Source organism: Aythya marila, assembly GCF_965140915.1.
Source record: "Aythya marila genome assembly, chromosome: 3".
NCBI classification, from domain to species: Eukaryota; Metazoa; Chordata; class Aves; order Anseriformes; family Anatidae; genus Aythya; species Aythya marila.
Genome location: NC_139044.1, coordinates 37,908,280 through 37,923,805, shown reverse-complemented (window position 1 = coordinate 37,923,805; position 15,526 = coordinate 37,908,280). Strand labels below are relative to the sequence as shown.

The 15,526-nt window shown below is 37.3% G+C and overlaps 1 protein-coding gene across 2 annotated transcripts in view; it reads right to left on the bottom strand.

Annotated features, from left to right (window-relative positions):
• The window catches only part of SRBD1 (S1 RNA binding domain 1), a 131,094-nt gene that overhangs the window by 67,132 nt on the left and 48,436 nt on the right, over positions 1-15,526 (bottom strand). For both annotated transcript variants that reach the window (XM_082755485.1, XM_082755486.1), the window contains exon 16: positions 457-548. In XM_082755485.1, coding sequence (XP_082611611.1) covers positions 457-548 — 92 coding nt within the window. The remainder of the gene's footprint in view (positions 1-456; positions 549-15,526) is intronic.

The window sequence follows — 15,526 nt, the reverse complement described above, 5'->3', positions numbered from 1 at the left end:
TCATCATACTTCAGAATGAACACAACTTCGAATTCTCTCTTCTATTCTTACAGTTTACCTAGCCCTTCAAATGTTTAAGTGCTATCACAGATATTTGTATACATACAAGCAAAAAAGAAGAGAGGAAAAGTCTTGTTCCTGTGGGCACAGACATATCCAACTGTGAAAGTTCATACAATTTATTGGTTATATTTAATCCCCCTAAATTCTACCGTACCATCCTGGTACAAAAATAAGTCCACATGGTCCATTACATTACAGGCCTTGGTAAAAGATAATGTCTTTGATTTGCACACCTAGGACTTCAGATGTGCAGAATTCAAATTCAGAAACAAAGGAGACAAACTCTTCATTTTCTTCTAATACATATATTTGATTATGTATACTTAATATTGTAAACAGTCTGAGAACTGAGTTCCATGTTGAAATGGTGATAAAATGCAACAGACATCATACCTGCACTTCTAAGGTTAGGGTCTAGGTCTGGCATTTCCTTTGATGCTTCTGGACTCACACTGTAGATAGATGCTCCTGCTTCACTGACAATGCTGCAAAATAAAATGGCAAGTAATCAAAAAACACACAACTGAAAATAACACACTTGGAAGATTTATCAGTGTCTTAATTAAATATTTGGATTTGTTTTTTAAAACTTCATGTTTTTTTAAAAAATTAAATTAACTGGATACTTACAAAAGAAAGCTAGTACAAAGGGGAAGATCTCCATTTAAGACAAAACTCCCATCCCTGACCTGCAACATTCACTTTTTCAACTCTACCTCTTTTATAAATATACACTGTATGTGATATCAACCTCTGTAGTATTCTTATCACAGAGAAAATACAGACGAGAAACAACTGTTACTAGAAGTCAATAGACAAACAAGCTTCCAAAAACCAAACAAGAGAAAAAAAATACATATTTCATTAAAATCAGACGGATTCTGAAGTTTAATGTCAATTAAACTACTGAATGAATGCAAGTCATGCGTGCTCACGTCTTTGTCCAAAGCTATCTGCCTACAATACTCAGGAAAAAAACCTACCTCTATACAGACTGAGCCGCAGAACTGCAGCTCGCTCTTCAGCAAGCATTTAATACTGTCTTCTCCCCACTCTCACTGCCATCCCCAAAGAAAAACACAGACTCGATGTCCTCAGTAATTTAAACTACAGTTTGTGTATCTACACCACCTCAAACCCATTCAGTAATGATAAACTCACCCATTCAAATCACAGCATATAATTAAAAAATCCTCAAGTGCTCTACTTCCACTCAAGAGAAAACTGCAATCAAATATTTGCAGTCTAAGTTTATTTGCAGCTGTGAAATTTTGACACCAGTGAATCAACAGCATATTTCTTCATATAACTTCAACAGAACTTGAATTTCACAGCAATAATTAAGACATGGTACACGTCTGTGCTGGAGAGGAACACTATCAGTTTCAGAGCTATTTTACTTTTTTATATATATATATATATATATATATATATATATATATATATATATATATATATATATATATTATTCCACTTATAATAACCTTATCTTCACTGTAACAGGGGAAACCATAGCCCTTAATAAACAGACCTTTCAATAAAATCTTATCTGTGCTTTATATTGTTTTCAAATGAGACTATAAATTTTGCTTTTAAGAACAGTTAGGTCAATTTTAGGAATAAAGAAACTGATACTTAGAAGCCCATTCCTTTAGGAAAGCTGGAGAATAGCTCGGAGATGAAGCACATTCCTATTCAATGCCACAAGAGCGTTAACATTAAAAAAGGTAAAATGCAAAGATATTAAAGGTACCAATTTCTTACTGTTATTGTAAAACTATTATTATTTGCTGTTTTAATAAAAATTGGATTTTTTGCTGTATACGTCAGATTTTATAGTTATTTGAATTTCAAAAAAAAAAAAAAATAATAATTCAGGATTACAAACAGCCTGAATCTTTCAATAAACACAGAGAATAAACCCTTGTTCTCTTCAGCATTCCCGTAACTTCAGAACCATTCAAACAACTGGTTTAACAGAACAGAAAATCACTCAGACCAGTTGGTCAGCAGGCAGAACGAGGCAAATGGAAGCGAGACTGTTTACATGATCTTTTAAAAAGATTCAGTGTTACGGGCACTCCTTCGACAGAAACACGGTCCCCCAGCAGACAGTAACTGACAGTCACCAGCAAAGCTGATCACAAGACAGGGTCATATCACGAAAACGCAACTGCTGAAAAATGAAGATGTTGACAGAAGCCTTAAACTGATTTTCCTGATGAACTGGTAGCTCGAAGAACAATGCAACAGAATGTATTTCTTAACCTGTTCACACATTATAAAGGCAGCATCTGGCAAGCTCTCCCTTTCTTCATAAAAGAGAAATTGCTTCCAAAAAACCCACACACATTAGCACATACTACTAACAGCTTTAACTAACTTCTCTTCAATCTCTTTATTCCAACAGGTCCATAATCAAACTTCTCATGCAACTTATAAATTTAATTTAGTTTCTGTTGACATCGCATTTTGATTAAAAAAAAAAAATCACATTCAACATTTTGCACCTTTTTTTTTTTTTTAAACAGTGCCATACTATAAATTGCATTACTACATGCAACATTTCTTGATCCCTCTCACTGCCTTGAAAAGTAAATAATAAAAATAATAATAATAATAATAATAAAACACCAAACAAACTACATGAAGGAGACTTGGATGCGAACTTTAAGACACTTGACATTTTATTGATTCTCATTAATGCTATACTGACAGTTTTCAGAACTGAGGAATGCAGCTATACTAGGATTCTGCAGTAGGAAAAGGAAATAATTGTGCCAAATTTTAAAGTAGGTAGCACAAGAACTCCTTGCTAGAATAAGTAAATAAAATTCAGGATGGGAAAGAAACAGTTGAAAAGAGCACATTTCCTTTTCTCAAGTGCAAGAAAATTTATTCACCAGCTGCGGGGGTGGGGGGAAAGGCAAGGGGAAAGCCAAGTAAAAATGTATCTCAAGCAGGAAAACAAAATATAAAAAGCACTTTCAGAAGAGCATACGCTGGCTACTTGACAGCTACTCGGAGATGGTTTTGTATACGCACGCAGTTATTCCACAAACTATTTGGTGTAGCAGACTTGAAAAAGAAAGGGGAAGAGTTTCTGCTCGCTGAGCCCCATACCGCTGCCCCAAGGACGGTGAAACCCAGACGTTAAATACATTTAAGTCATTACCCAGAGCAAATGTGTAGGGCCCTAACTCCAAAGAAACCATTCTCTGGTTTGTTCAACCATACTCAACTAAGATTTTACAGACCTATTAGTGGCTGTCGTGTGGTTTTATTCAGTTTGTTTTTAGCTACAGCGAGGTGGTTACTAATGCAACGCTGGCACATGCAATGCTCTAACATTTAGCTCAGTCACAATGCTACGATTACAAGCAAAATAGGTTTGGGGTTTTTTTCTTCACAGCTTTTCTGGATTTTCTTTTCTGACTGGGAAAGAGAGCACCACTTCGGTTCAGAGACAATTGTTATTGTTGTTGTTTTCTTTTAATTCTAATACTCTGTTTTAAAAAACAGGATGCCAGGTAGGACAATTTACACTAATTTAATGTCATAAAGCGCTCTGCTTTCAAAGAATAAGCATTTTTAATGTCAGAGCACAGTGAACCAAAACCAAACCTCCTCAAACCTATAAAAATTTACTCTAAACTCCTGTGGTCCACACAGTTCTTAATTTACTTTTTTTTTTTTTTTTTAATAAAAAAAAGTACACAATTTGACAAGAGTCAAATAAGCTCCTTAGAATCCTCATAAACGTTGGTAAACTGTATCTAAAACAGGTAGTAAATAATTACCTAAAAACTTATAAATATATACCTAGATTTTTTTCCATTTTAATTTTTCAAGCCAAATAATGTATTAAAAAACCTTCCTACTCTTCCCTGAGTAAAAGTAAGAAAATATATATTTCTAAACATTTTTTGAGGAAAGATTCTTGTAGGGACCCATATAATAGCAGTTAAAAAATTTTGGTAATGTTGTTATTTTGCTATTGTAAGTCAGTATGCAGTAGAAAAATAAGTAAGCAATTGTGATAGTCTACACTTACAATACATGAGCAGACAAGTTTCATAAAGTGCCCTCTGAAAAAGAAAAAAAAAAAAAAAAAAAAAAAAAAAAGCAGGTAAAGATTCTTTTCTATAATCTAATCTTTTAAAAGTGCCCGAAAGGAAGCTGCTACACAATATTTCAATTTACTGTTATTGACTACAAATAGGCTTGCTGTATAGAAAGTAAATTTTCTCTAAAACACTGCGATAGTGTTTTATTTTTAAGACCTTTGAAGCATCATTAAGCCAACATTAAATGTATTCCACTAGCACCACCTGGTGGTGTCACAGCTTTATGCTGGAAACCACGCTAGCTGTATTCTAGAGGCTTGAAGTAGCTTTTTAACAATAACAAGGGTATTTTCGTACTTATCTTAAGCACTGCGTATTTGATACGGAGAGCTGTTCATAACATTGAGATTTCCAATCCCTTAATTTTTACAGAAAAAAAAAGTCTTCCTTGTGAAAAAAAAAAAAAATCCAATACCTACTTTTTTTTTTTTTTAATTCAAAGCTACCATGTACCTACAAAAACAGAACAAAGATAACATTTAAGAAGTTCGAGTTATTCAAGTTGTTCAGATGTTGCAATTTCATGTACATGCATAAAACGGCACTTTTTTTTCTTAAGAATCTTTTGAACTCTCAGATATTAAGTTTTTGCTGAAAACCTTTTCAAAACTATATGTAAAAATCTAACGTATGTATAAGGAATTAAATGTCAGGCCAGAGGTTTCTACAGTTAAAGATGAATACAGCTTTCTGACATCTTCATTAGCTTTACCAATATTTCAGACTATTTTATTACATTGAAGTCACTTCCCCACTATCAAATGCAATACCAAATTAATGACCAGCAGACTGAAAAGCAACTTCATATAAATTGACATGATTTACAGTCTCCAAAACACTGATTTACAATTAAAAGCTTTTAAAATGACATTTTAAGTAATGAGAACAGCACAAAGAAGTGATCTGTTTGGAAGAAAGTCATGGTCATTCTAAAAGCAAAGGCTATTCTCATCTCCAAATGGGTCCAGATTTTCCCATTCGGTTATAAAAAGATAATTTGCTACAAAATACAGCTTTCCTCAGTCATAACTTAATGGTTAACTAATCTAATCAAAGGTGTTTTGTGTCTGTGTGTGTTTTGGTTTGGTTTGGTTTTGATTTTAAATCAGCTTAACTAATAAATTTAATCTTCATAACCCTGTGGCAACAGAAGTTGGAGGCTCCAGTTGAGGGCAGAAATACAGAAGGCTTAAAAGATTATTTAGTGCTACTTATTCAAATAATTGGTTTAAGAATTACAGAGGACAGGAAGAAATAAAATAACCAAAACACTTGCTAGAAAAGTGTAGTACATTTAGAAGCCGGCTTAGAATGCTACAAGTTTTAATTAGGTTCATAGACTGATTAAAAGCAAACTGAGGAGACCCAGGGAAGACTTAAGCAAAGGTTCAAAAGACAATCGGGCAGTTTCATCAATGAAAAATCCATTGGGTCTTGCTAAAAACACAAGTCACAAGTAGCTCCAGAAGAGTTTTGAAGTAAAAATGGTTGAGATCTATGAAAGTGCTGGAGATACAACATATCTACGTCTGTCCTTATACTTCCCCCTGTGTACCCATTCCTGGCTACTGATCAAAACCACCCAGGGGAGTGGTTTTGATCGCTTCCAATGAAACACCAATCCCCTTTTTTGCCCTTCAACTCGTGGATCACTTGTTCTTCTCAGGCTGAAGAGGACACTTGGCCGTGGGACAGCCCTCCCAGCAGTCCCTTCACCACCACCAGCAGTGAGCTGCAGGTTTCTTGCCATCCCACACATTGCTGCCTGTTTTGGACACAACGGCACAGTTCCCTGACTGGGAGCTGCAGTCCAAAGCCAGCTGAGCAAGATGCTGTCACTTACTCAGCACCTCGCCACAGGAACAACAGGACAACAGACTTGACAGACCCTGGAACTGACACAGCACAGCTTTGTTTTTTGTTTTTAACTCCCACCTCCTCTTATGAGGAACATATGTCATGAAAATGAAAGATAAAAAGGTTCTGGTATACACTCAATAATGTATTCTAAGAGTAAGAAGCCCCAAAAGATTTTAAAAAGCTTGTCATTCTGACAGATGAAATTAAACTCAAAATCTGGTCTTTCCCCCATGCCCAGTGATGTTAAGGAAGGATGTAAAGGAAGATGTTAGGATCATGAAAAAACATTATGCTAGAACGCAATCATTATTTAACAGAATCAAGTCAAGAAACAGACAATTCATCTGTGCTTTTAAATTACCTGAAGATTTATCTTTGAATTTTAACAACATATAAAACTCAGGAGATATTCCACTATTAAATATAATTCATCATGACAAAATATACTGTTGGATAGGAAAGGGATTTTTCTCTAATTTCCATTACTTAATTCAAAACTTTCAGTCACTACGCAACACACAAATTTGGTTTATATGGAAGATCATCCTTCAAAATCAGGCACACAAGACAAGAGGTGCTCTGGTCTTCTTTTGGAAAACAGAACAGAAAAGCTCAGAGTGACTGCCAATCAATCAGACCTGGGGAGGGAGTAGAAGACAAGTTTTAAAGAACAGGTCCCATTCAGGAGCTCCCAAGCACACAAGAAGCTATGCACACAAGGTGCCTTCAGACAGCCCATCAAATTATAAGCAGTGATACAGATGGCGCGTTGTTCCTCAGCCACATCCTGCAAATCCCCATAGAAAATATTTGGTGAAACTGCTTACAAGTGTTTTGAATTAACAACCAAGTCTGTAAATGTTTCTACCTTTGGTGAAAGATTCAGTCAGTATTTTGCAAAATTTACCAGAAATTACAGTATGCAAAGAAGAAAGTAACCTCATCATGACCAACTCACAATGTACAAAGTGATTAAGTTGTTTCAAATCAGAACTGCCACGCAGCAAATTCAAACACAGAATAACATCTTGCAGTCAGAAACACTATTTTTCAAAGAGCGTGCTGGGGCACGCACGGCAGGGGCAACAAGCAGCTGATAAAGTAGCTTCTTGAAATGCCAGAATTTCAAGGCAACCATTAACGTAATTAGGTAAACTTAACCTATTTCTTTCCTGTTCAGTCACAAACAGTATTTAGCACCAAAGCAACTTGATGGCTTTTTTGGTAGGCAGCACAAATCTTCAGAACCTACTAACCAGAACAGAATGAGGATGTTTTGTACCAGTGTTCAGCAAGGTCATTTAATCAGGTTGTACCACTGCTTCTAAACATTAGAAGTTAGATGTCACCTAAAACAACACTAAGTCTAAGAAGGTTTATGACTTTCCATTTTTCCATTATGCTTACACTGAACTAAACTTCACTACATAATTGAAATGCATGCTAAAACATGAGGATAATACGTAAAAATAAGTAATAATAAAGTTATTTAACAACTCTGGTATTCCAACATCAGATAAAATGCAAGAATTCCCCAATGTGTCTGTTTTATGTGAAATGAAAAGGAATACAAGAATCAAAGCCAGTTTAAGTATGCAGTTTGGCTGCAGACCTGCAGCTAGATCTCTGAGAACAAGTGAAATGTATGACAAATATTTGAAAATTAGGAAATATATTCAGAAATGCAGTTACTGAAATCACTGCCTACAAGTATTACCCACTTCCTTGCACACTGGGAAATATTAGGACTATTGAACCCCATTTTAGACCTCCACTGCTTGGGAGTAGAAAAGAGGACAGTGAGTCGATTTCATATTCTAAGAACATTTTGCATGTGCTCAGACACAAAAGGACATTTCAAACATAAGAGCCACACAACTTGATTGCCTCCTTGTGAGGCACTAAATAGGTTTCAAAATATGGGGGAAGCAATTGTGGCATGGGAGTTAAAGGTTTCTCCTTTAAAAAAGTTAGTACTTTGAAAAATGGAGTCCAGTTAGTTCTATTACCTTCCTGATTATCCTAGATGAAACATTTCACTGATTAGAATCAGAAGAGTTCAAAATTTTCTCATTTCAGCTCCTCAGCTACCGTCATTCCTTTCCCCAAAACCCAGTGGTGTGAAATTTCCTGACAGTACAACAGTACAATTCCTATGCTTTACCAGTGGAATGAAATAGGTTTCAGAATTACTGCAAGATGTAACAATGAGTTACCATCCCTTCATTTCTTCCATACTAGCCGTAACTCCGTGAGCCCCTAAATCAAACAAAAACTACTTACCGTACTAAACTAATAAAACTAACTGTATAGCTATGGCCTGCAACCCTTTATTCATTTGTCTATGAACCATGCCCTCAGCACATCCCTGTGAAGGAAAGAATGATCATATATCTGTCTTCATCTTGTCTGAAAACGATGACATTTTTCAGTAAGAAAAGGGTCCAAATGGCAGGTGTCAAAGAGCTTTAGCTTCACACGTGGTGCTAGGAGGCAGAAAAAACAACAGCAGCGTGTGGCCATGTCAGAGCTGTACAGAAGCTGCCGCACAAGTGCATATCTGAAAAGAGCAAACCTCATAGCCTGTTAAATCAATCTAGTGCCAGATGCTGTTATCTGAACAAAACCGGTGCTGCGGATTCATCCCCAGAAGAAATACACGTCCCATGCCTGTAGTGAAAAGTGAAAGACCTAGTGTGGCACATCTCGAGACTGAAGGTGACAGTTACCTGTGACTGCCCCCACCGTTTCTATTGACAGTTTCAGAAAACAGGTCCTGTCATTGCTCATAAAGCAGCTGGAGTGGAAGCTCCTTTCTGCTCTTGCAAAGGACTTTAAAATCTGAACTGCATGTCCAAAATCTACTTCCAAGTTAACCATGCAACTAAAAAGCAGTTGGTTCATTTACTTTAAACACTGAAGTACAGTAGGAACTCGAGAGCGAGAACCAACTACTGCTTATCTCCCCGTTGGAGCAGTGCTATGGAAGGGAATCATGGCAATATGCATAATATTACAGGTTACCATATTACCTGAATAGAAGAAAAGAAGTTTAAAAATAAAAAAAGCGCATTTCATGCAATTACAAAACAGTAGAACTGAAGTACATCAAAAAGAATTAATAGTAATTAAATACATCCACAACAGTTAAAAAGTTACCTATCTATAGCCAATTAATATTACAACAAAGTAAGGACAGTAAATAAGGCTTCAGGATTGACACAGGAAATCTAAGTGAAGGAGTCTACATATAAAAACAAAATAGGCTTGCAAACTGGTTGATTCTTATTTGTACACTTCATAATTTCAAGACCACTCCCTGCTAATGCTCAGTTTTACACAACTAAATTATCTCAATGACCTCAAGTCACATATACAATACAAAAAAAAACACAGCCAAATACTGGCAAGATTTTACCTAACCTTTTTTCACCCTGGGGGGCAAACAAGTCAAAGAGCACAACTGATTTTCGCAGGCATGCCTTCAAAAAGAAGAAAAATACTAGGTGATGTGAAATGCTCGTGTTTGATACGTTTATAGAGACTCTTGAAACAAAACTTCCCAGATGTGTATGTCACAAATATTGCAGGCTGCAAAAAAGATTACCTCCAAAGCCTCGCAAAACTGTCCCAAACCGAAGAGCAGAACAAGCACCCTTAGCGCTTGCAGCTCTCAGCTCTCATGAGCTCGGTGAAGCCAACGGGCCAGGCAGCACCGTGAGCCGCGGCAGAGCGGAGGCAGCTGCTGGTCACAGAGCAAGAGGCCACAGTGGTCCTGCCAGCAGCCCTGGCTCGACTCAGCCAAGCGGAAACCCCTGCAGTGGCAGCACGTGGGGAAAGCTGGGGTCTCCTACAGCCAAGCAGGATCAGGCAGAGTTGAGATGCAGCCTATTCAGGCTGGAGCATTGTAAAAGTCACAAGGTTTTGGAGAATGAAAAAAAAGCTGAATGTATTATTTTTTAAAATAGGCTCCTGCTAGTACAATAGTACTTAACATTACTGTTTATATTTTGTGTTGTCACCAATGTGTAGTAACTGGGGAAATGGATGTCTGCCTAAAAGTCTGCCCAGTTTTTCAGCTATACACATTTCCCTGTTGCCAGCACCATCTTATTCACGGGGCCATTCTGCTGTGGGGCACCAGACATTTAAGACACAGATGATCCATTAAAGAGAGCCCACCAATTTCTGTAGTGAACACAGACCTCTCAACCATCTCATTTGTCAAACTTCATAAAGCATTCAGATTTATTACAAAAATCATATGAAGAAGCATGACATGCTAACAGTCCACTTGAAGTTATCTAGAAAAGCTACTAAAGAAAAGCTACTAAGAACATGCTACTCCATTGCTATAATTGCTGGCAGGAATTGTTTTATTTGGAAAATGGGCAACACAAAAGCAGCAAGTGCTATGGCTACAAAGCAGTTCATTAGGCCAGACCTTAAGCTAAAGCTTAAGGTCACATTAACTCTCATGGAGACTTTGTCCCCACAGTGGAGAATAAGTGGACAAGACCACAACATATGGAGCAAAATGCCTCTTGGAGAATGGCATCTCCAGCAATTGTCATTTCCTTCAGTGCTCATTCAAAGCACTTTGGAGGAAGGCCAGCTGGAGTTTTGGTGCAGATTTCACTGCCTTGATTCACACAAAACCCTGACCTGCACAGGCCAAAGAGGCGCAGACCGACAAGGGGAAGCTATAGAGTGAGAGCAATGCAGTGCAGCCTGCCCAGAGAGAGGAAACACCATTCCCCACTGCTCCTCCTCCCTGCTCCCTCCCCTAGATACAAGGCTGTATCTGACAATACTATCTAAAATATTTCCAAACTACAGACACATTCTGGCACTGAGCTCTGAAGTATCCAGGTTTTCCACATAGCAAAAATCAAAATAAATTAAGAATTCGGGAATCAGAATGATTGCTGGCAGGGAAACATCTTTGAGGTATTGTATCATAAGCAAACGTGTGACTGCATTTTTCTAGCAGTGATGTTTCTCTCACTTTTATTTTAGAATTAATCTTAAAAAAAAAAAAAAAAAAAAAAAAAAAAGAGCTGGCTGCTCTAGCTCACAGCAGATATGCCTCGTGTTTATTCTCTAACTCAACACACTTGAGACAAATGTTACATAGAGTAAATTGTGCTTTAAGCAGAGCTTGTTAACGTTATATGCTGCTCTCTCAAGTAATTTCTGCAAATTCAATCGTCACGATATTCTTACAATTTTTGAAACCTCGTTTTATCTTTAACACAGGAAAAAAAACCTTAGCGTTCACAGTTTCTTCTATATTTCAAATATTTCAAAGCTGATAAAAAAAGAATTGTTCCATTCTATCTAAATACATTGTTTTTATTCATTGGAAGAAAGACTGTAAATAGAGGTGGTAGCTTAGTGCTCTGAGCAAAACCTATTATTATTCACCTATAAAGGAACTATAGCATTATAGTATTATAAAAGATTACAGCATACAGAAAAAAAAATCAACAAGGATACCAACATTAAAAAAATATATTTTAAAACCATGATGTTCATGGATTAAAAGTAACAATTCCTTAAATTTACTTTTCTCAGCCATAGATTTAAACATAAATCTACATCTGAGTATCTGTAGAGCAACAAGTATTGTTTACTGTCTTGTTATTAGGTTACACATTTTTCTCCTTTGGGGCCTCCGGAGTTCTTTCACACCTTCTCTAGTCTCCTCCTCATCCTCATTTTAAGTATTATTATTTTACTGATATCATATGCAACCACTGGGCATCTACAGCACAAGATGTTAATCTGAACTGAATGCATCATCAAATGAGTGAGCTAAACATTAAATGGTTAAAGAATAGACAATAGTGCATCTAAAACACTGGATACCTTCTCATTTTGCGTTACAGAGGCATGTATCAACCTCAGTAGGGGAAAAAAAAAAAAAAATTAAAAAAAATAATAATAATAAAAAAAAAAACACCAAATCCTCACAAACCTGAAACAGATACATGAAATTCACATTTTTACAGAAAACAAATTCCTTTAGTAAGGCTCAAGCCGAAGAAAAAGCTGACAAAACCAAGTAAATGATACTTAAAGTAAAAGTTCAGTCAGGTTGTGCTATCCTTGTTTTCCCTATTCTTTTAAAAGGGAATAACTTGTTCCCTCAGGTTGTGACAGATCCACACTGGAGACCTTCCATGAGTAATATCACTAGAACTGGCACAAACATATGTTGAAACATATGCTGAAAGACCACTTCATTTAAAACATGTTTTTCATCCAGTTACAAACACTTTAAAAAAAATTCTTCCTCTGGACTGAAATTTCTTATGCCTCATTTCCAACCAATTACTTTTAAACTGGAAAAAAAAAAAATCAACTAAAAAAAATAGTGAGTCATTCTTTTCTTTAGTTATCCAAATATGAGGCACAGGATAAGATGGCATTCTAGCTTTTGAAAAGAGATCCCTTACATCTGAATCATAAAAACAGCTAAGTTATTTTTATGTCCTACTTTTTACATTACAATTTGAAAAGTGTTTCTCTGCTTAAAGATATCTTCCACAGTAACTGGACAGTCAATCACCTGTAATTCTAGCAATAAAAATTTCTTTAAAATAGTGTAGAGTTTCATTAACACACATTAATACACAAGGTGTATAAATGTACAGCTGTACTTATTTTTTGTAATAAAAAGCCTTGCTTATGACTACAGCTACAAATATTTCACAGGAAAAGAAATCACAGAGCATCTTTTTAATCATGTTAACCCTCTTTGAGACCCATTTTTTTTTAATGGGGAAAGCGTCTTCAAAAGCCTTGAGGGCCTGTGGGTCACAATTACACAGTTCTAAGCAAATGCACTGATGAAAATAAAATGGTTAATTCATCCTTTTCTAATATAACTGTATTGCTTTCTCTAACAAATGAAAACTTCATACCAGGAAGCTCGTAATCAGCTTTTTCTTGGAAGGCAAAATAATAATAATAAAAACCTAGCAAGAGCCCAAATCCAAAATGCTAAAAAAATATAACCACAAAACAGAACCATGCAAAAAACACATTACTGATGTCTTCCTTCCCCCATTCAAATCTTTGTTCTCTCCCCCATCGCACGCATCATTTCAAAGTGAGAACAAATTCTTTCACAGCTTTTCTGCCAATTTACATCTGGACTGCAAAAAAGAAAGGTAAACTGAAACTTCACAGAAGAGTCTTTGCAAAAGGATTATAAAGGAAGAGAACACAACCAGAACCCACGCCTGTAAATACCCACAGAGTCTGCTTCAACTTCTGGGGCTGTCATTAGGTTCTTATGTCTGGATCCAGCAAGATGAACAAGCAATGAAGAAACAAGGTCTTGGGGTGATTCTTTCTGCTCTTGGTAAAACTACTGAATGCCAGGTAATCACGGTGGTTGAAAAGCACCTCAGGAGACCGGTGAGCATAACACCCGTGCTCAAGACAGGGTCATCTGCAGCAGCTTGCTCAGGGCTGCCTCCAGTCAGGTTTTGAGCACCTCCATGAGCATGGACTCCGAACCTGTTACATACATGTATTAAACAAGAGCACCTGGACCCTCTGTAGATGAGAATCGAGGTTTTGGTAAAATGAGATTCAGAGCTTCTTCATGGCAGTAAAAACAGTCAGCATCGTGTATGCCTTTCACAAAGAGCATGCATCTGCCCCAGCACAGTCTGACAAACAAGCAGAAATTTAAAAAGTCGACTAGTTAGTAAACAAGTCTGTTGTGTACAAACATTGCTACAATAAAAAAAAAAAAAGCCTTCTCAAATGTTGTAAGCAAAAACAAAGCCTGAAATTGTTCAGAAGTGAATGGAAATATTGTGCTGATTCTTGCGGTAACAGAGTAAGCCCACTTAATTTCAAGTGTCTGATGTTAAGCTGTTAAGACTTTTCTTGCAGATAACTAACAGCTGTTACATAAAAAAAATAAAGATTTGGAGATCAGGGGTGTAGAAGAAGAGGCAATCCAATATTAGAACAGTAGTTGTCCAGATGAAGACAAGTGCTTATCTGAGAGACTGCATGGCAGTGCAGCAGTGCAGAGCCCGGAGGCGCTCTGGCTGCAGGGGGTTATGGAGAACATACGGCAGTGAGGAGCATGCGGCACCCTGCGATGCAGCACAGCATCTCCTGCCCTTGGGCACTGGCTCAGCTCTGCTGGTTAGCGTGGCAGGTGGCAGAGCCAAGCCTCATCCTGCCCCTGCTTGACAGACCAGAGTGATCGCTGCCATCAGCAGCCCTCAGCCTGAAGGGTGTGAAGCTGCATTCGCCCACCAGCATCGTCACACACCGCAACATGGCCAGCATCCGCACTGCACCCTCCCAGGGCTTTCCCCGGGCAGGATGCTACGAGGCTGGGTGCGTTTCTGAGACCCATTAGTTATTATTAATACCTCACACCAGAGCATCCTTGATTTGAGTTTAATCAGACCCTGAGAACCAGAACAAACATTTCACAATCACTAAGTCTGAATTTCCCCTGAAGATCCGAAGGGCTCGCAACATCACCATCACCACAAGCACCATGTGATTTATGCAATTTAATTATGCCAACTGTAACTTAGTAAAGAAGAAATCCCAAACTGATGTTTTGTCATGAAATCCAACAGAAGCTAACTTATATATACGTCATAAATAACAAGTAGATACAAACTTAAACCATACCCTCACGTGCTATTGAAATTTCGAAGTGAGACATATAAGTTTCAGCTAATACTGAGTACAAAAATCAGTATTTAAGACTACATAAGACAATTTACATAAGTAAAGCCTCTTACTCAAATTGCACTGTATGAATTACAAATTTTAGTTTATCACAATCTAGTATTAAGCATAATTAGATTTTTCCCCTAATGCTGGTGTTTCAATTCAACCACAAAGTAATCAGTTTTGCACCTACTGCATTGCAGAGCAAAGAAAATATATTTACATTATAATCAGCATTCAATTTGCATATTTAATTTATAAAAAGCTAGAAGAAATTCCCTACAGACCACAAAATACAGAAGAATATGCTCTGAATCAGATGTTGCCAGTTTCTTCTCTTTACTTAATGTTAAGTTTCTTCCCTTTACTTAGCAATGGAACAACCCTTTATGTAAAATCCTGATTCCAGCAGAAAACATTACTCCTGTCAGACGCTAACCCATAGTAACAGCTTTATGGAAAACAAACCTGTGAGGGGAAAAATAATTTCCTCCAACTTGCTCTGCTAATAAGGCTCAGTAGGGTTGCTGCTCCCATGAACAGTCTTCCCCAGAAGCCATCAGCCACCTCAGGTAAGATGAAGGAAAGGCTCGGAGGGCAGCAGGAGGGTGAGGAGACCAGCTGGGGATGAAGGCCCACTCCTGAGCTGAGTGCGCAAACAGCAGCAGGCACAGGGACAGCCTTGTACGTCTCTTTAAAAGGAACGAAGCATCACCTTAAAAGCCTTTGCTGCTGTCGTTACTTGGAGAAACAGG